The sequence below is a fragment of the Neopelma chrysocephalum genome, unplaced genomic scaffold (genome assembly GCF_003984885.1).
Source record: "Neopelma chrysocephalum unplaced genomic scaffold, ASM398488v2 Primary Assembly neopelma1_23, whole genome shotgun sequence".
NCBI lineage: Eukaryota > Metazoa > Chordata > Aves > Passeriformes > Pipridae > Neopelma > Neopelma chrysocephalum.
In genome coordinates, this window is record NW_020897691.1 from 30,872,310 (window position 1) to 30,889,442 (window position 17,133).

The window sequence follows — 17,133 nt, forward strand, 5'->3', positions numbered from 1 at the left end:
TAATTTAATTTCACAGTACTGAAAAATCGAATGACCAGAGTGAAGTTTGACAGCGCAAATAAGTTAGTTGGGGTAGCTTCACCAGAGGCAAACTGCAAGCAGTTCCACAAACCCAGAAGGATTCCCAAACAGATGAAAACTGCACTTAGAAATAGCAAATGAGAACTAACATTCCTAATTTTAACTGGCACTTAGTGAAATGGAAGATATAATTCTAAGTTAATACATGGAAGTGGAACACTTGATAATAAGTGGTAAAGGTTGAAAACTTTCCAGAACAATATATGGAGGTCCATAAAAAGTGACAGATGGGATGAAAAAGGATTTATTGTTCCTTGTGGGGAATGATACCTTTTGTAAGGGGTGGAAATACCAAATCACTGGGAGGCATGTTCAAACAAAAGAAGGTAGTTCATAATAAAACGTGGCTGAGCTGCATGTGTGCCAGAAGTTTGGTAGATGCCAAAAGCTTCCACAGAAAACAGAGAGATAAGCTATGAAGGAAAAATTAATCAGGCTCTATCAAATACAAAGATATTAGAACTGGCTCTAAAATGGAGAGATGTATAAAATACTAGAGATTAGAAGAATGTTCTAGAAATAGCACAGTATTGTTTCATGTTACACGTGGAAAGCTAGATCTGTCGAAAATTGAACTTATTGTTTCTTTTCCCACTCTTACCAGCTGGTAATAGTCACTGAAATAAGAAATGTTATTGTTGCTGAGGGTTTGCCAGTACTTGAGTAAGAGTTTCGTGTTTTGGCATAGCACACTTTAATAATTAATCATTCTTGACACTTTAAATTGGTAATGATATTGGATAGGAACCTTTTCAGTGAACTTTAAATAAAGGAAAACACTGTTTTAAGATCTGAGTCAGCTTTTGAAACAATGCTCCAAGAAATCTACAGCTCAAAACAAAATGTTACTTTAGTCAAACCTATGTCTATTCTTGAATATGTTGAGAATAATATAGTTCAGATTTGGTAATGTACAATGTATATGCATATAGAGCTGAAAAAGAATTGGATACGGGCTTGATTTTTTAAATTTGCATGTTTAATGTTACAAAGTATCTCATCTTACTATGTTAAGAAAATCAAAAGTGTTATTACTGGCCAGATTAAGAAAAAAGTTGTGACAGCTAATTTCTGGGGTTTGGCCTGGAATTTTGAATCTGAAATGGCAGACTGAAAATAGATTGTATAGTATACATCTGTTTTGACTGAGCTTCTCCAACTTAGAATAACTGGAAGGTGACAAAAAAAGTTTACCTCGCTGGCTGAAAACAGCAAAGAGTATAAGAACAGGGTGGGGCTGAGTGTAATTCAAGTACAGCTATGTATAAAATTTTCTTTTCCACAGAAATACAAAATAGCCCTAAAGAGCAGTTCTTCTGACGATAATAGAGGAAACTTCTTGGAACATTCACTTTATATGAAGGGTTAGCTGTTATTTTTTGTATTTGCTTGAATTTCTGTCACATTAAAAAATTACAAATATTAATGTCCTATATTAATTTTCATACTTCATATCAGAAACACAGAAAGGTAACTGTTTTTCTGGAAGAAAAATCAGCATTCTACTTGCTGTTCTATCTGTCTTCTACAGTCATGCAAGAATAAAAACTCCTAGCTTATGATGCTTGTTGGAAGGTGAACTGTTGTAGGTCGGGGACCTGACCTCAGACCACTTCATAGTTCATCTTTCCTTATCTTCCATTTCTGTCATGTGTTTTGCCACAGTTTCCTTCCATTCAGAATATGACACAGAGTCAGCAAAAGAAAAACAGTAGAACTTGAGAAGAGTAAGGCTTCCATCCTCTAACAGACAGTGCATTAGAACATGTCTGAAACTTTCCTCCATGTCATGTTCTGTATGATATCCTTGCAGATCATAAATCTTCATCTATTTCAAACATATATATATATATGTGCATCTGTTTCATGCATATATATACATGTATGTGTGTATATTGATGTATATGTGTCTCAAAATTTATTTACTGAAGAGGAATGTGCATCTTCTGGAGAACCAATCTTGGTAAAAAGCAATAGGAGGAAAATTGTAAACAAACTATTAAGTGCAGCAGTATGCATTGATTCTGACATGCTGGTAGTATTCTGTTTCAGACTCTTCTGGCCAAAATATAAACCATGTCCAAAAGCCTGGACTAGACAAATAAAAACTTATTTTTGTCACAGTCTCCGAAGTGTTTGGCAGTAAGCCAGCTGTGGTTCTTAAACCATATGGCCACATAAGCTCAGACACAGAGCTGTGCTAATAAGGTTGTCATTCACATCCACAGCAGTTCTCTCTGCAATGTCACCCTGGAAACTCATAAAAAGTTATTCATCCTCTGATCATTTTTTTTATTCTGCTATTCCTGCCCACCCCTGAGATGCTACTCCATTCTCTAATGTAATCTCTTTTTTTATTTGCATGCACACACCTTTGCATTGTTAGATATTAAAAAGCATGCTGTTTAAATGGACCAACTCTGCATTACTAGATGGAGACCTAGACTGCTCAGTGCTTCATATCACACTATTCTAAAATGCTGGGTGATAAGCCGTCTTGGTTAATAGTCCACAAATCTTGTTAGCAATACGTTCTTTTTATTTTCTTCCAGATCATTGCTTAAGATTTTAAGTGTTAAACTGGAAAAGAATCTCTGTAGGTGTTTCTAGATAGTCCACTGGAACTTTCATTTTGACTGATTTTTTTTTTTTTGCATTCTCTTCGGTTAACTAGGTTTTAGGCTAGTTTATGAGTTCTCTATTAATCACACACATGGACTAAATGATACTGTTAGTAAAGAGGAGAGAGCACAGCAAAAGTTTAACAAAAGAAGTAAAATGGAGCATATACGAGTTCTTGGTCTGGAGGTTTTGGTAGAGACTAAAAATGTTTCGCTTTGGTACGCTTGTACATCTAGTTCTCTCTTTTATCATCTAAATTACTCACTTTGAGCTTATGTTTTATGAGTTTCAAGTTCGTTTTCTCTACCTTGAGTATACGTTTTTTTGGTATTATCTGCAAGACATCTGTATTTACCTGAGGTGTATGAATTTGCTCCAGGTCTTGTTTGTGATATCTTCCTCCTGCCTAGGGCAACTATGAAACTCTACCATGGTGACTGCAACTTTGCTGGCACTTTCTGTAATGCAGTGCTCACCATTTGTCAAATTTATAGCCAGTACTGTAGGTGTATAGCAAAACAGTCCTCCTGTCCAAATATTCAGTATCATGTGAGTGTGTACTGTAATTGCCTAGCAACAAACTTTGCTTCTTGTAGATCATGACTGCCATGTAATTCCTTGGGAATGTTGTACAGGAACTAATAAGAATTATAACTGTATTTAATAATATATGTGCTGTGCTTTGAGAAGCATTACTTATATAGGCTTGTGACGTATTTGATCTTATCGTATAATAAGAAATGTTCATTTAACTTCTTTGCCTTCCTTCTCCCCCACCCATTTGTCTGACTGGTTATTAATGAACTGTTCAGCATCACAATTTCCATAATACTCTTATGTTTAGATTATGCTGTTAGCTGACTTAGTGTAAACTGCAAAGTCATAATTCTGGCCTCTAAACCGACACTTTAAAAATTCATTCTGTGTTCTTTTGTTTTTTATCAAGAATTTTGAAGTACAGCTGTTTGAGACAAACTTGACTAATTGTCACATTAGTTGTTTTTTTCTGTTTTCTGGAGCTTTCAGAATAACAGCAAAAGTTATTTTAAATAAAGATCTACTTGAGATTCTAGCATTATCTGTCTGTCTGCCTGCAAGGAGGCGGGCCATATAGGTCACATTCAGGGGGAAAAAAAATCATTCATAGTAAGGGGTGACTCCAAGGGTGATTTCTCAATAAGGTTTCTCCTTATTTTCTCCTCCTTTTTTTCTGACTTAGTAGTGAGTTGCAGCTCAAGTACTAATCCTCAAAATTGAAAGCTCAACTGTTTAGTGGTGGTGTTAGCTGTATTACAAGAGGATTAACACAACGAATGTCATTGCATGGTGCACCTATCGCAATCCACTCAAGCAAATCAGGTTACAGATGATTTTTCCATAAGTAGAGCTCAGATGTATAAGTTCACTAGGAGCTGCTTTTGTTGTGGAGCAGATGTCTTCCAGCAGTTTTTCACAGTCACTCTGACTTTCTCATGAACTCAGGAAAAATAAAAGTTGCTTAGCCAAGTTTAAAGGAATACTTTTCTTTTAATATGAGAGAAGGGCAGCCAAGCTCTAACTGAGCTCTGGGAAGATGTGATGATGTTCTTTCCAAAGTATGCTGCAGTTTTATTAGTGGAATATCTGGAGGAAAACATATAGATTAGTTCTTTCAAAGTGGGAAAGTGATATTCCAAAAAGGATGGTATAAGCAGCTTCTAAAATACAGAAAGCGTCTGATTCTGTTAAATGTAGCAAGTAACTGTTATAATAATCTTAAGTATTATTTTGTTTAGTATGGTAGAAATGGAAAATTATTTTATACCTGAAAGCTTAAGTTAAGAAAGTGATGTCAGTCCTGCTATATGGAGCTCTCCGATCACCTTGCTGTTTCATGTGGAAGCAGAAACTCATGATAGCAGTAAACACAAGAATTGACTGAAATAGTAGATTACTTTCTTAAATATGGAAAATTGAATTATGATATTTGATAAGTTTATAAAATTAAGTTTACTTTTTCATCCAGTGTTTCAAGAGACAAGATGATAATCAAGTTCTTTAAAGTTAATTGTAGCTACTGTCTTGTTATTCCCCCTGTACAATCAATGCCTGAATAAGTAGTCAGCTACTCACCTGATTCATTAGCCCTGCTGTGGAGGTGAGGAATTGGACCTAATTATTTTCTCTGTTGCTTGCAACCTAAATTATTTTGTAATTCCGAATGTTTACTTCTGTATCAGAGTCTTCTCTAAAGTATATCATAACAATGGTTTCCATTCATAATGAAAACTGCAGGAGCCAAGTTTGTAAATATAAATTTTAGTAGAGTGGTTGAAATTGAATTTTTGACACTATTGAGTAAATAGGAACTGAAACTCTGCTTAGACAAAAGTGGTGATTTGAAATGGTCATCATAAATTTGAAGGAACTAGTGGGAAAGTAGTTTGAGTGTATTTTCTCCCCCACCCTCCACATTAACCTTTCAGTACAAGATGATGAACATTTAATCCATCCCAGAGCAAACAAACTGATGATATTTCATCTTGCAGTGTTAGGTGAAGGTTAGCTCTTGGCCATCTCCATAACAGAGATAGAAGGATGCCACTTATCCAAACCACCAGAACTTGCTCTGAAAACTAGTGTCTTTCAGTCTCTCCTCAGCTGAGAAATCCATCTGTGCAAGTTTGCCCTTTGCCTTCCCCAGTTCTATATTGTGCAGGTTATATGGTGGTGCACAGTATCAGAAAAATTGTTTTTCAGAGAGGATACTTCTTAAAGGGCTTTCTTAACTGAAATGTGATCAGTACTTACCAGCTTCTTAAAGTTTTGTGTATATTACTGAGTATAAAAACAAAAAATGTAACTGATTTTTTTTCACTCCAAACTGGAAAATCAGTAATTTCTCCATTATTGAGATTTATTAAGTTATTTTATTAATTTTACTTTACCTTGAACTGTTCCATCAGTGTTTAAAAATGCAAAATTATGGCTGAAAATGCAGTGCATCAGAACCGCTTTTCAAAACTTCATTAGTGGAAGAAAAATATTATGATGTTGTGTTGTGGCATTAGAATCAAAGTTAAAGCTGTGAATTACTAGTTACCACTTGAATGCTTATACACCCAATTTTTAGTTGGATTATTAAGCTTGGATTTTGAAGTTACAATGAATTTAAATTAATTAGATCTAACTGAAAAGTCTTCTGTTGGAAAGTAAATAAATCACTGCTCTTCATGTATTTCAGGTAACATACAAGGAGCAACAATAGTGGACGCCCTTGATACACTATACATCATGGAAATGAAAGAGGAATTCAAGGAAGCCAAGGAGTGGGTTGAAAAAAACTTGGATTTCAATGTGGTAAGTAGTGTTCTGATGAACATTTAATGCTCTGTTTAGTCTCCAGGGACCAATTGAGGACTGGGTTCTAATATTAAAAGCATGATGCAAGGCTGCAGAATTTAGATCATTGATAGACAAAGGAAGGCAAAAAGCTGGAACATAAGTAAGAAACTTACTGTTGTATTTATATGCTCTTTTTCAATCTAAGAGATTTAGGTAGATGGCAAGCTGGACTGAAGAAAGGAAAAAGGAAATAGAGTATTTACCATTGTAAAGTAAACAACAGCCTTTTCAGCTCTTTTGGATAGAAGAATCCAGACACTTCAAGCATTAATTTTTTTGTTATGTAAACACTGTTCATTTTCACTTCATGAAATCTTCCACAAATTTGACTTATGTTTAGAGAAAGCTACACGCCATACATACTACTTAGGTTCCTTTGTCTATTCCAGTGAAGTTGAATCCCATGAGTTAGGCTGAACTGTTGGCACAACTGAGCTGCTTTAGTCTTATGAAGCACCAGGTCTTCACAACTGCAAGTACAAATCACTCTATTAACTGGCAAATATGCAGCTGAGAACAAAGTTCATTATTGAAGGTTTTATTCTAGAAAGGCCCTGAACAGGCAAAAACCTCTGAAAAACATCAATTAAACTGAGAAGTCCTGGCTTTGGTCTTTTTTTCTTTTTTTTCTTTTGTGGGCCAGAGGATTTATTGTAATTGCTGGGTATAGCGAGCTGATAGAGTACTTCTGTTGATCAGTGTAATAAAGTAAGAAAGCATTGTAGGCACAGTACACAGAGCACTTAAAAGCTCTTGTAGTTGACGTGTGTAATGTTAGAAACACTTTCTGAAAACAAAGTACTCTTTCTAATAGGTAATGCAAAAGCCAGGATTAATTAGCTTCTCTTACATGCTTCAGAATTAATTATCATTTTAAGAAGGAGTTAATAAGAGTGAATATTACAGTTTATATAAGCAGTAATTTAGTGTGCATTTATATTTACATGTGTAATGTAAATACAGGATATTAAACAGTGCTTCTGAGTAATGTCAGAAGCCTGAATGACATGCTAACTTTATTTTGTGCATAAATTTTTTTTTCCTAAAAGAATTTTTATAATACTAAATTCCTGTCTTATTAGCTTGGCATTGTTAAGATGTTTAAAAATCTAAGAACAAAACAACATAGAAAATAGCAAACTCCATTTTAAAGGATGAGCTGAGCTCTACCTGGAGAAATATTGTAGTGTTGTAGAGTGATTTATGTTATTACCACAAAAATCTTTGTGGGTACATAAATCTTGCTATATGTCATACTGGAACCTTATGGATGGTATTGTCTGCAATTTCAGATCCTCTTGTTAATGCATTTATTTTTTCTCAGTAATGCTTATAAGCTATGAAGTCTTTCAAAATGTCTGAAATCCTGTATTGCATTAGTTGATCAATGCAGCAGTCAAGCAGATTTACCAAAGCTACTTCATAGATAATACTGATATGCATCAGTAACAGTATCTTGTTCCTGATATTCCTCTAAATAGCTGTCTAGAGTTTGACACCTCACAAAATTATTCTCATAATGCTTCATAATCATATAGGATTGAATTTTACTTTGGCATCAGCAGCGAGTAGATTAATTTTCCCAAATTGGAAAAAGGAAATGGAAATAAATAACTGCAACACCAACTTCAATAAAGGTCGTGCATTTGTTTAGTGGCCGGATTGTCGGAAGCTACTCAGCTTTCACTCTTCTTTAGTTTTTCACTTTAAATATAAGTTCTAGTTTTAAATGCTGTTTTGTATTTGTATCTTACTGAGGGTCTTTTGTGTTTAAGCATTTATAGTGTATCAGGCATTGCTCAACATTTTCTGCATTAATGTTTTGTGCACTCTTACATGCTCCTGTTTTAGAAACCTTTCTCTCATGAAAGTGATTTGTTTTTAAAAACTGACACACTAACATATCCTTAATGGTTATTTCTTGTGAGTAGTATAAACTTGTGTTTAATATTTCTGGTTATTTCCTGGGCAGTGACTGCCTAATCAGGTTTTGAGGAGACATATTTGGACTTTATTTGCATAAATAGGATTAGCTTTTCTCTCCATTTTTCCTTAGAACTATGTATTTTACATGTTAAATTGTTCTTTACAAAAATAGCTGTGACTGTAGTCTGTAGCAGAATCTTTTCTCTGTGTTCCATGTCAATGCAGCTGGATAAAGGAAACTGTTTCAAACTCTATAAGATACTCATTGTACACATTGAATTATTTGGCCAGCACTCAGATTCTCATCACTTGATCATAAAAGTTTCCTAATGTCACTTTGTAAAGTAGGCACTAGTTTATCCACATGAAAGCATTTATGGAATAAAGATGACTTAATGGGAGATGTCATCATCTCTTTATGTGTTAGATTTCAGTCCCGCAATTCAATGAATTGGATGTCAGGGTTACTCTTATTTACCTTTCTGAAAATAGGTTTTGATCCTGAAGGAAAATTGTAGAAAAGTAAATGACACCTTTTTCAGCAAACTTGTGCATTTTAGTAAGCTTGTGAGTGGATGTGTTTGGAAGCTTCCCCTTTTGGAGTATAACATGCTTAGGCTATTTTCGTTATAGCTATAGCTGGTAGCCCTGTGATTTTATAACTGAGATATCCATGTTGCAATGCTTGGAGCTGTTTTTCTGTTCAAACTGCTGAAATTTTTTGTATTTGACATCTTGCTGAAGTTTCAGCCAAACTGAGCCATTCCTTCAGGCATTAAGTTACGTTTTCTGATTCTGTCAATGTTTTAATAGATTTAGACATACCTTTGGAAAAAGTTGGCCTTTACAGTGGCTAAATCCATGCTCTTGCACCATGGATGTGTGCTCTCTTTTCTGTTAAAGCACTTCATCTCCCTGGGGGATTTATTTTTGCTCTTCTAATTAATATAGCTAAGGATTTGTTCTGACCTCCCCATGCATGCTGCTGCCCACATGCCCTTTCGCAGTGCTCGCACACAGCCCAAGGCTGCACCCGGCTGGGTTGTATATCAGTACATTAGAACGGAGGAAAAAGGAGCCAGTCTTTCATGGGATCTCTAGGGAGCTTGGCTGTTTCCTAGCTACAGCTACACACTGCTACGTGCTTCTCTGCCCCTATTTTTTATCATTTGCTTCAGAACCTGCACACACACACACACACACAGAGCATTCATCCTTTTCCATGATCCCAGAATAGCAAATATTATTTGCATCTAATTATTAACACTTTCAGCATTTATCATTGGCTCACATCTATCTGTGGTGTGGCAGTCAGTAACAGGGCAGACTTTTAGAACCCAGTTTGCGTATTTCAAACTTTATTTACAAATCAAAGTCATGCTACTTTCAAACTGTAGGTATTATGGTTGACTTGTAATTATATTTAGCAGTCCACAACCTAATGTTCTTACTTGGAGGCAGTTGGTTTTTTGGTGCTTTATTCTTGGTGGGTTTTTCTCTTCCAGTGAGAAAATCAGAATGTTTCTTAATACAACAATTTGGAACAGAATAGCTTTCCTATTTAAAAAAAAAATAAAAATTGTGTGGGAGGTGTGAGTAAATGAACTTCAGCTACATGTATAATGGGTCAATGAGGTATCTTAAGAAAGCCAACAGTTGAATATAGTTGTTTAGTTTTTGGGACTATTTGATTACTAGTTTGCAGCATAACTTGCTAGTACACCAAATGATAGACTTCAGTGTGATTTGATTTTGTTTTGCTTCTGTGTAAGAACTTATTTTGATGGGCTAAAAGGAGATCCTGCAACTTTATTACTAAATGCGGTTCTTTTGCTGCTAGAGTTCATTAATGCCTTCGTAGCACTTTATTTTTATGCCTGTTGAAGATCTTGCAGTTTGCCATACAGGGACTTGAGCAAGGTTAAATACCATGTTATGCAATAACCAGGCTTTGATACTTGCAATAAAAAGGTTGCTTAAATTGTTTCCCATGTCTTTGGGAACTGAATATTTTAGCAAGCTGCCAGTAAATTTCATTTGTGGAATATGAATGAAACTTTTTTCCCCACAATTGCAAGTAATTAAAATCTTGTTTAATTACAGTAGCTGAAAGTGAGCTATTGTACTACTCTCCATGGCTCTATCATACTTCCTGGACTACTTGAAAATGCTAAGATTTGTTGCTGTTCCTAACCTTTGTGCTTCACCAGGGAATACTATTATTTAATAGTAATAATAATTACAAGTTCATCTCATTTCACAGGAAATGTAGGTCCTTTGTGTCCACTTTTTAGTCTAAAATTATATACATTATTCAGCATTGCTCAGTGTAGGGCCCCTGGTGTTCTCTTGCACAGGTTGTTAAGGGATATGGGCTGCTTGCCATCGTACAGTATGGAGTGCGTGCTTGGGGGGAGTCGCTGTATTCCCTGTGTGCAGGAGCAATAGGTGGAAATGCAGATGAAGTGACTGAAGTTCTATGCACTCTTGGTAGTACAAGAACAGGAGAACTGAAGGAAAGAAAGTTTTGAAAAGAATCTGTGCAATAAATAAGACCAAAACAAATTATTTGGTAAGATTTGTGATGTTATTTTTTATTGTCTTTATAAATACTAAGATATTAAGCTCTTTATCAAATATAAATTAAGGTAGCCTGATTATTTGGAATATATTCTTCTGTGTAAAGAGCAGACAGTATTTTCTCCAATTGAACTGTGAGTGGCAGAACAAGTAACCAGTGCTGGTGAGTGCCAGGTGGAAGCTCACATTGGATAAAAAAATCAAGTTGTATTTCAGATGTTGTGTTCATAAATGAGGGTGACTTCCCATAAGAAAACACAGATGGAAATTGTTTTTATCTTGGTCTATGCATTGTGGAGAGGAAGACTTGAAGGAAAGAGATTTTTGGGAAGCTGAAGGAGTCCAATAGGCAAAAGGCTTCAGGAGAGCCCAGTTGACAGTCGTTATCTGAACAGTGCTTTTGATATTAAATTCAATCACAGCTGACTGAAGCTTCAGTAATTTATCAGTTGTAGACTTAATCCTCCAGTTTACAGAAGGGTAAGGGAAGTCAGGTGGTGAGATGCAGCTAAGATCAGATTGGCCATGTCATAGGTTTGCAAATAAAATAGAAATGCAAGAGTAACACAAGTTAGCCAATGTTCTCCCCTGCATCCCACCCCATTTGGTTATATTTGTTGCTTTTTGAAGATGAGATTTCCTAAGGTATTGTCACCCTTCCTTTCTGTAAAAAAAATTGGTTTAATAGGTTTACTGGTTAAATCTGTAAAGTTCTGCAGCTTCCTGAGTGTTACTGGAACTACAGTCCCTTTGCTTAAACACCACCCCTCTCCTCCGCCCCTGTTTTAGCATTTCCCCTTGTCAGGACAAAATGTAGACCTCCAAATAGCAGAGCAAGCTGATATTTCATAGAAACAATAAGATATTAGCACAGTTGTGTACTCACAAAGGTGTTTCAGATATTCTCATATGCAGCACATGGCCATGCAGTCTAATTGGGGTATTAATGAAAGGACCATAAAACTAGAAATGGTATCTATCAAATTGGTCGGCACCATCTTATAAACTTTTAGGATCTTAAAAAAGGGACATTATAGTCATGTTGAAATAAGCATGCCCAATCACCTCTCCTTACAGAATTTCCATTAGATATAATGGAAATAATTCAACCACTTCTCAGACCTGCTATGTAATGATACAATGATGGTTTGAAAGAGAAGGCTAAATTTGAAAGAAAAAATAAAATCAGTCTTACCTCTCCAGGTGATGAAGTAGAAATTTTGGGAAATTCAGATCGAAGTTTTTTCTGTTATATTTTGGTACTGTTAAATGGATCATAAGGTATTTATGTACAGCTGGATCTGAGAGCAAAATAAAAATAATATTGCTTACTTAGGATTTGACTGCTGAGTAGAAATATATGGACTTTGTTCAAACTGTATGTGGATGATTAAAAGTATGAAAAGAGGGTAGTGATCAGGGTGTTGCATCTTCAATGTGTCATACAAAAAATTTTAAAAATCAAACCAGAAAGAAGGATAAAGTTGGTGTAGCAGAAATTTGTTACTTTTAGGAGAAGTTCACTTTTCTTAACAGACTGCTTCTTCACATGAGCTTTTCATGAATGTATCTTTGATATGAAATTATAAAACTTTGTTTTGAAAATTGCTGTAAATTCTGTGCTAAGAATATACTAACCTGGTATAATGAGTTTAAGAATAACTATAATACATAGTTATTAAGCATATAGCTTTCAAATTTACCATTAATAAAATGTTTGTCCATTTCATTGATTGCATTTGCTTCGGTGACTTGTATAAAAATTTTAGTGAGAAACAAGGATTTTGAACAAAGGGTCAGAGGTGTGTTCAAGTGACATATTGGAAATTTGATAACATTAAAACAATGGTTACCTTCAAGAAATGTCCTGAAAGATCACCCCTTCAACAAACATTCAAGATTACAATGTAATTAATCTTTGTGGCTCAACAGTAAAACCTTTATTCACATAACTTCCAAGTCATCTTTTTGTCTGTAACTGATTTCTAGAAAAAGATCGGTGCATACATACTGAGTTTTTTTTAAAGGGCCTTTGCCTTCCTTGAAAGATAACCCTGGCTTTGTGAATTAAGTGGTCATATTAAATCCAGAAGGGCAAAATGTAAGGTTCTGGAGACAAAATATTCAGGTCATACATCACTCAATTTACTTCAGGCAATTGAAAAATCAAAAAGTAATTTAATTCAGTCCTCAAAGGAAACACAAGTGTCTGGGATATCTGATTAACTCATTTCCTCATCTAATACCTACCTCTTTACAGCTTCAACTTTCCCATCAAAGAAAAGTTCTTGACGTATGCTGAGACTTAGAATTGAAATGTAAAGAACCAGAAGTTCTGAAGAAGGTTCTCATATAAAATATTCTTCATAGGAGTTTCAGCTAGCTCAAACTCCAGGGAAGAGAAATGGCCCCTGTCACTCATTCAATCACCCTTTCTTCAATTAGATCAGGTCAGATCAGCCTTTCTTAAGTCAGACCAATTCTTTACTAGCTGTCTCAGGTGTTGGATTTAGTTAAGGCAGACTTCTGTATTTAACATATATATAATGTAGAGTTCTGTCATGGTTCGAGCAGGCCCAAAATCCAATTCTGATTCCTAGCCCCCCACCCACATCTCAACCCCATGTGAGATGGGTTTTCCAGACAAAAACACGAGACTCAATATGGGGGAAGGAATATATTACAAAGACTATACACATAAATAAATACTATAATACACTGCATACAATCTTAACTCTATATCTATCTCTACCATGACAGTAATATTTACAATGGGCCAAATCTCTTCTCCCTCCAAATAAAAGTCCAGGAGAGAAGAAGAAGAAAAGAACCCTTCCAGTCTCTGAGCAACAGGTCTCTCTCTAGGCAGCAGGCTCTCTGTGTCTTCTCTTCCAGGCAGCAGTAGTAGTTGCTGGCTCTCTGCCAGCACACACGAGGGGGTCTCCAAGCCCCTTGGCCCTCCGTCCTCAAACGGGGGTCTTTCCGTGGACTACGTAACCCCAGACAAGGTCGTTCCACCACGGTCATATCACGAAGCACGGGGGTCTTCGTGACAGTCTGGTATCTTCAGGGGAAATCAAGCCCCTTCACAGAGCTTCTGTGCTCTGCCTCAAAGATGGCTGCCAGCTTCTCTGAAGCTGCAGCAAGGGGGGGGGGGAAGCCCAAGGTCACCCCCTCCACACACATTCCTTTGGCCATCCTGGCTGAGCTCTCAGGAGGCCGGAGCTTCTTAGCTCCTCTCTGTAGTGCATACTGCACTTTAGGACTCCACTCAGTCCACCACCCCCTCCTCTTTCTCAGAGGGGTCTCTAGCGAGTTTGGGGGTTTTGGTTTGTCCAGTTCTTACCCTCCGAAACTCTCTTCCTGCTGCTGGCTCGGGTCTCTTGTCCTGCTTTCTGCTGCTGGCTCTTTTCGTTTCCTCAGACAACTCTGTGTCTGCTTCAGTTGCATACCGGCATCTGCTGCTTCTCTTGGTTCTTATCAGTTGGCTCTTTGCCACTGCTCTTCGGACACTGCTGTTCTGCTGCTGCTCCGTCGCTGCTCCCAGCGTCTCCCACTTCTATTTACAGGGAAGAAACTCCCCCAGCTCCTAGCTACAGGCACTCAGTCCAGTCTGACACTGTTCCGAGTCCCTGCAGCCCCCAACCGGGGGCTGGGGGGGGCAGAGGCCCCCAAGGGGCCGGAGCCCCTTCTCCTCGTGGCCTCTACAACATGGCCACCTCTTCTTCTCACAACAAGAACCACTGCTTCTCTTCCGGTCTCCAGAGATATGTTTATATTTTGCAGGAGCACCGATTGGGTCAAGCCCCAAGGGTCACCACCCCCTGGGGGTTACCACTTTCTTAGTTTCAGGGGGAAAACCTGGCTCAAACCACTACAAGTTCTTACACAGGTAGCCTGCTTTGGAGGTGTACAGGTTTATTGTCCAGGAAGTTCAGATTTGTAGAGGATTTAAATGTTTTTATAGCCATCTTCCCAGGTTTAACATGTATTACAGTATAAGAAAAAGGCATGCACAGAAATGTTGAAGTTGAAGCAAATACCTGTTTCCAGTTATTTCGTTTGTCTTCTTGCTGAATTCAGTGAGACAATCACTGAGCACTTGGAAGCAGAAATACCAGATTTTGAAAAAACCAGAAATGTTGGAAACAGAAACTAAGCTGCTTTTTTCCTTTGTAATTTTTTCCCAGAAAGAATAAGATTAGCTCTGTATTGGAAGAGCAGTGACAGAGGAGAAACTACAGAGTTTCAGTACACTTAAAATAAACTTGAAAAAATGTTATGTTCTTAACACTGCAAGACAGCAAGATAACTTTTTCAGTTTGCAATTTTAACACATGATGCCAGTCTGAGTTTTCAATAGGTAGATGTATGGGGTGGCTTTACTTTGTCTGCCCCTTTGAATTGCACTTCATGTGTATTAAAAAACTGTACAGACACACACATATATACTATATGAATTATATATTAATCAGAGTAATTCTGTGAATGAAATGATATCCTCAGTTTTTAGAGAGAGAAGTGCAGAACAGATTTTAGAGGAAAAAAGGTAAGTGCCTGAGTGTAAACTGGCTAGTATTGTAGCAATTCTGTGAGCGTGTTTTGAAGTCTGTACTTTTACAAGTTATAAAACACTGAACAACTCTGCAATGTGTCTAGATACCTTTTCTTAATCAGAGCACCTTGCAAACTGAAAAGCATGAAGTAATATTTCTAGTAAGTAGCCTAGTGCTGGGGTTTTTTTCCTTTTTTTCTGCAAAGGCAGTTTACTACAATTGAAAATCCATAGAAAACAGGGGGCAACAGTCTTCCCTCCTACTTAGAGTGACATCTGAATGTTTAAACTGGAAAAGCACAAAATCTAGCTGAATAAAAAAAAGCCTGTAAGCCCTTCAGAGGAAAATCACGCAGCTCTACCATGCATTGATTTATATTAAATATAGCTATAGTGTATGTTAGCAAATAGAAAATGGAAAAGTAACTCAATAGAAGCAACAGTAACTCAGAACAAATGAAAGTCAAACACCTTATTTACATGCCAAAAAATTTTAGAGGATTGACTGCTGGGTACCATTTCTCTACAGAAATACAAAAATGTAAAAAGTCATATTACAGAAAAAAGCAAAAATTAAGCAACTTCACTAGATCACCTTTTCAACTGAATCCCTTGAGTGGATTGAATGTCATGGTTAGGGTAAAACTGGAGAGACTTGGTGAAAAACAAGAGCATGTAGTGATCATGAGACTCAAATTTTTCATTTATGTTTGAATATTGGAAGACAAGGAAGAGTGTGCTTTGAGTTTTGAGATAGATAATGGCTATACTGCTCATTACCACAGACCTAGTCTCTATCGTTGGTAAAGACCAGGCCAGCTTGGGAAGGGCCATCATTGTAATAGTGAAAGATCATCTGCTTCCTTGTGAATACACATAATGATTACACTTTTATCATGTTCATGTAATTAACTCATTCTAATGTTACCTCCTCTTTTACAATAACCTGCATTTAGAATGAAGTAGGAAAACCCTTGATATAACATTCTGATCAAGAGCTGAGAAGCTCAGTGTCTGAGAAGAGATGGTGTGAGGTGAGGTAGTGTAGGACACATGATCTGAGAGCACTTTTTGGGCAAGTGATGAATCATCTGCAAGGAAGTATTTAGATATGTAGATTTGGAGAAAGCCTTTTGTCCAAATGGAAGAGATGGAAAGTTAAACAGTATGAAGAAAATGAAGAGGCTATTTTGTTAACATGAGGAAGAGAAGGAAATGCTATAAAATGCTTCACAGAATCAAGAATATGCTGAGTTGGAAGGGACCCACAAGGATCATCAAGTCCAACTCTTAGCCCTGCACAGGACCATCTCCAGGAGTTACACCATGTGCCTGAGAGTATCATCCAAACATTTCTCGAACTCTGTCAGGCTTGGTGCTGTGACCACTCCCCGGGGGAGCCTGGTCCAGCACCCAACCACCCTCTGGGTGAAGAACCTTTTTCTAGTATCTAACCTTCCCTTTATCTTCTGTGTTTTGCTATGCACATCTGTTGTGGCTTAATATCTGCATGTATATATATTAAAAAAAAAAAAAGGACAAACCCAAACAAACAAACTTGTATAGAAATAAATGTTTGTTTATTTCAACAGAATGCTGAAATTTCTGTATTTGAAGTGAACATTCGTTTCGTTGGTGGACTACTTTCAGCTTATTATCTTTCAGGAGAAGAGGTAAGATATTTCACATGGGTTATCTGATGTATCATCATCTGGATAAGTTGTAAACTTTTAGTTTAATAATTTTATGTATCCAAATTAAATGTGTTTAAAATTTTGAAAACCAGTCCAATGGGTTTTCTTCTATTACTGTTGCTTTGTATAAGTCGTAAAGCTATTATTTCATTTGAGTGTTAAATGATACTCAGGTCCTTTTCCTGTGTTGGAACCATACCAGTACATTCTTATTGGGCTTTGTGCTATAGTGTGTAATTATGGAGTTCCTATGCTATGATAGTGGTAGATTTGGTACATCAGCTTCCTACT

General features: G+C 36.7%; 1 protein-coding gene across 1 annotated transcript in view; it reads left to right on the forward strand.

The window, feature by feature from the left end:
* MAN1A1 (mannosidase alpha class 1A member 1) overlaps nucleotides 1-17,133 on the forward strand; it is a 109,643-nt gene that overhangs the window by 4,490 nt on the left and 88,020 nt on the right. The window contains exons 2-3 of the mRNA XM_027692310.1: nucleotides 5,927-6,042; nucleotides 16,741-16,821. Coding sequence (XP_027548111.1) covers nucleotides 5,927-6,042; nucleotides 16,741-16,821 — 197 coding nt within the window. The remainder of the gene's footprint in view (nucleotides 1-5,926; nucleotides 6,043-16,740; nucleotides 16,822-17,133) is intronic.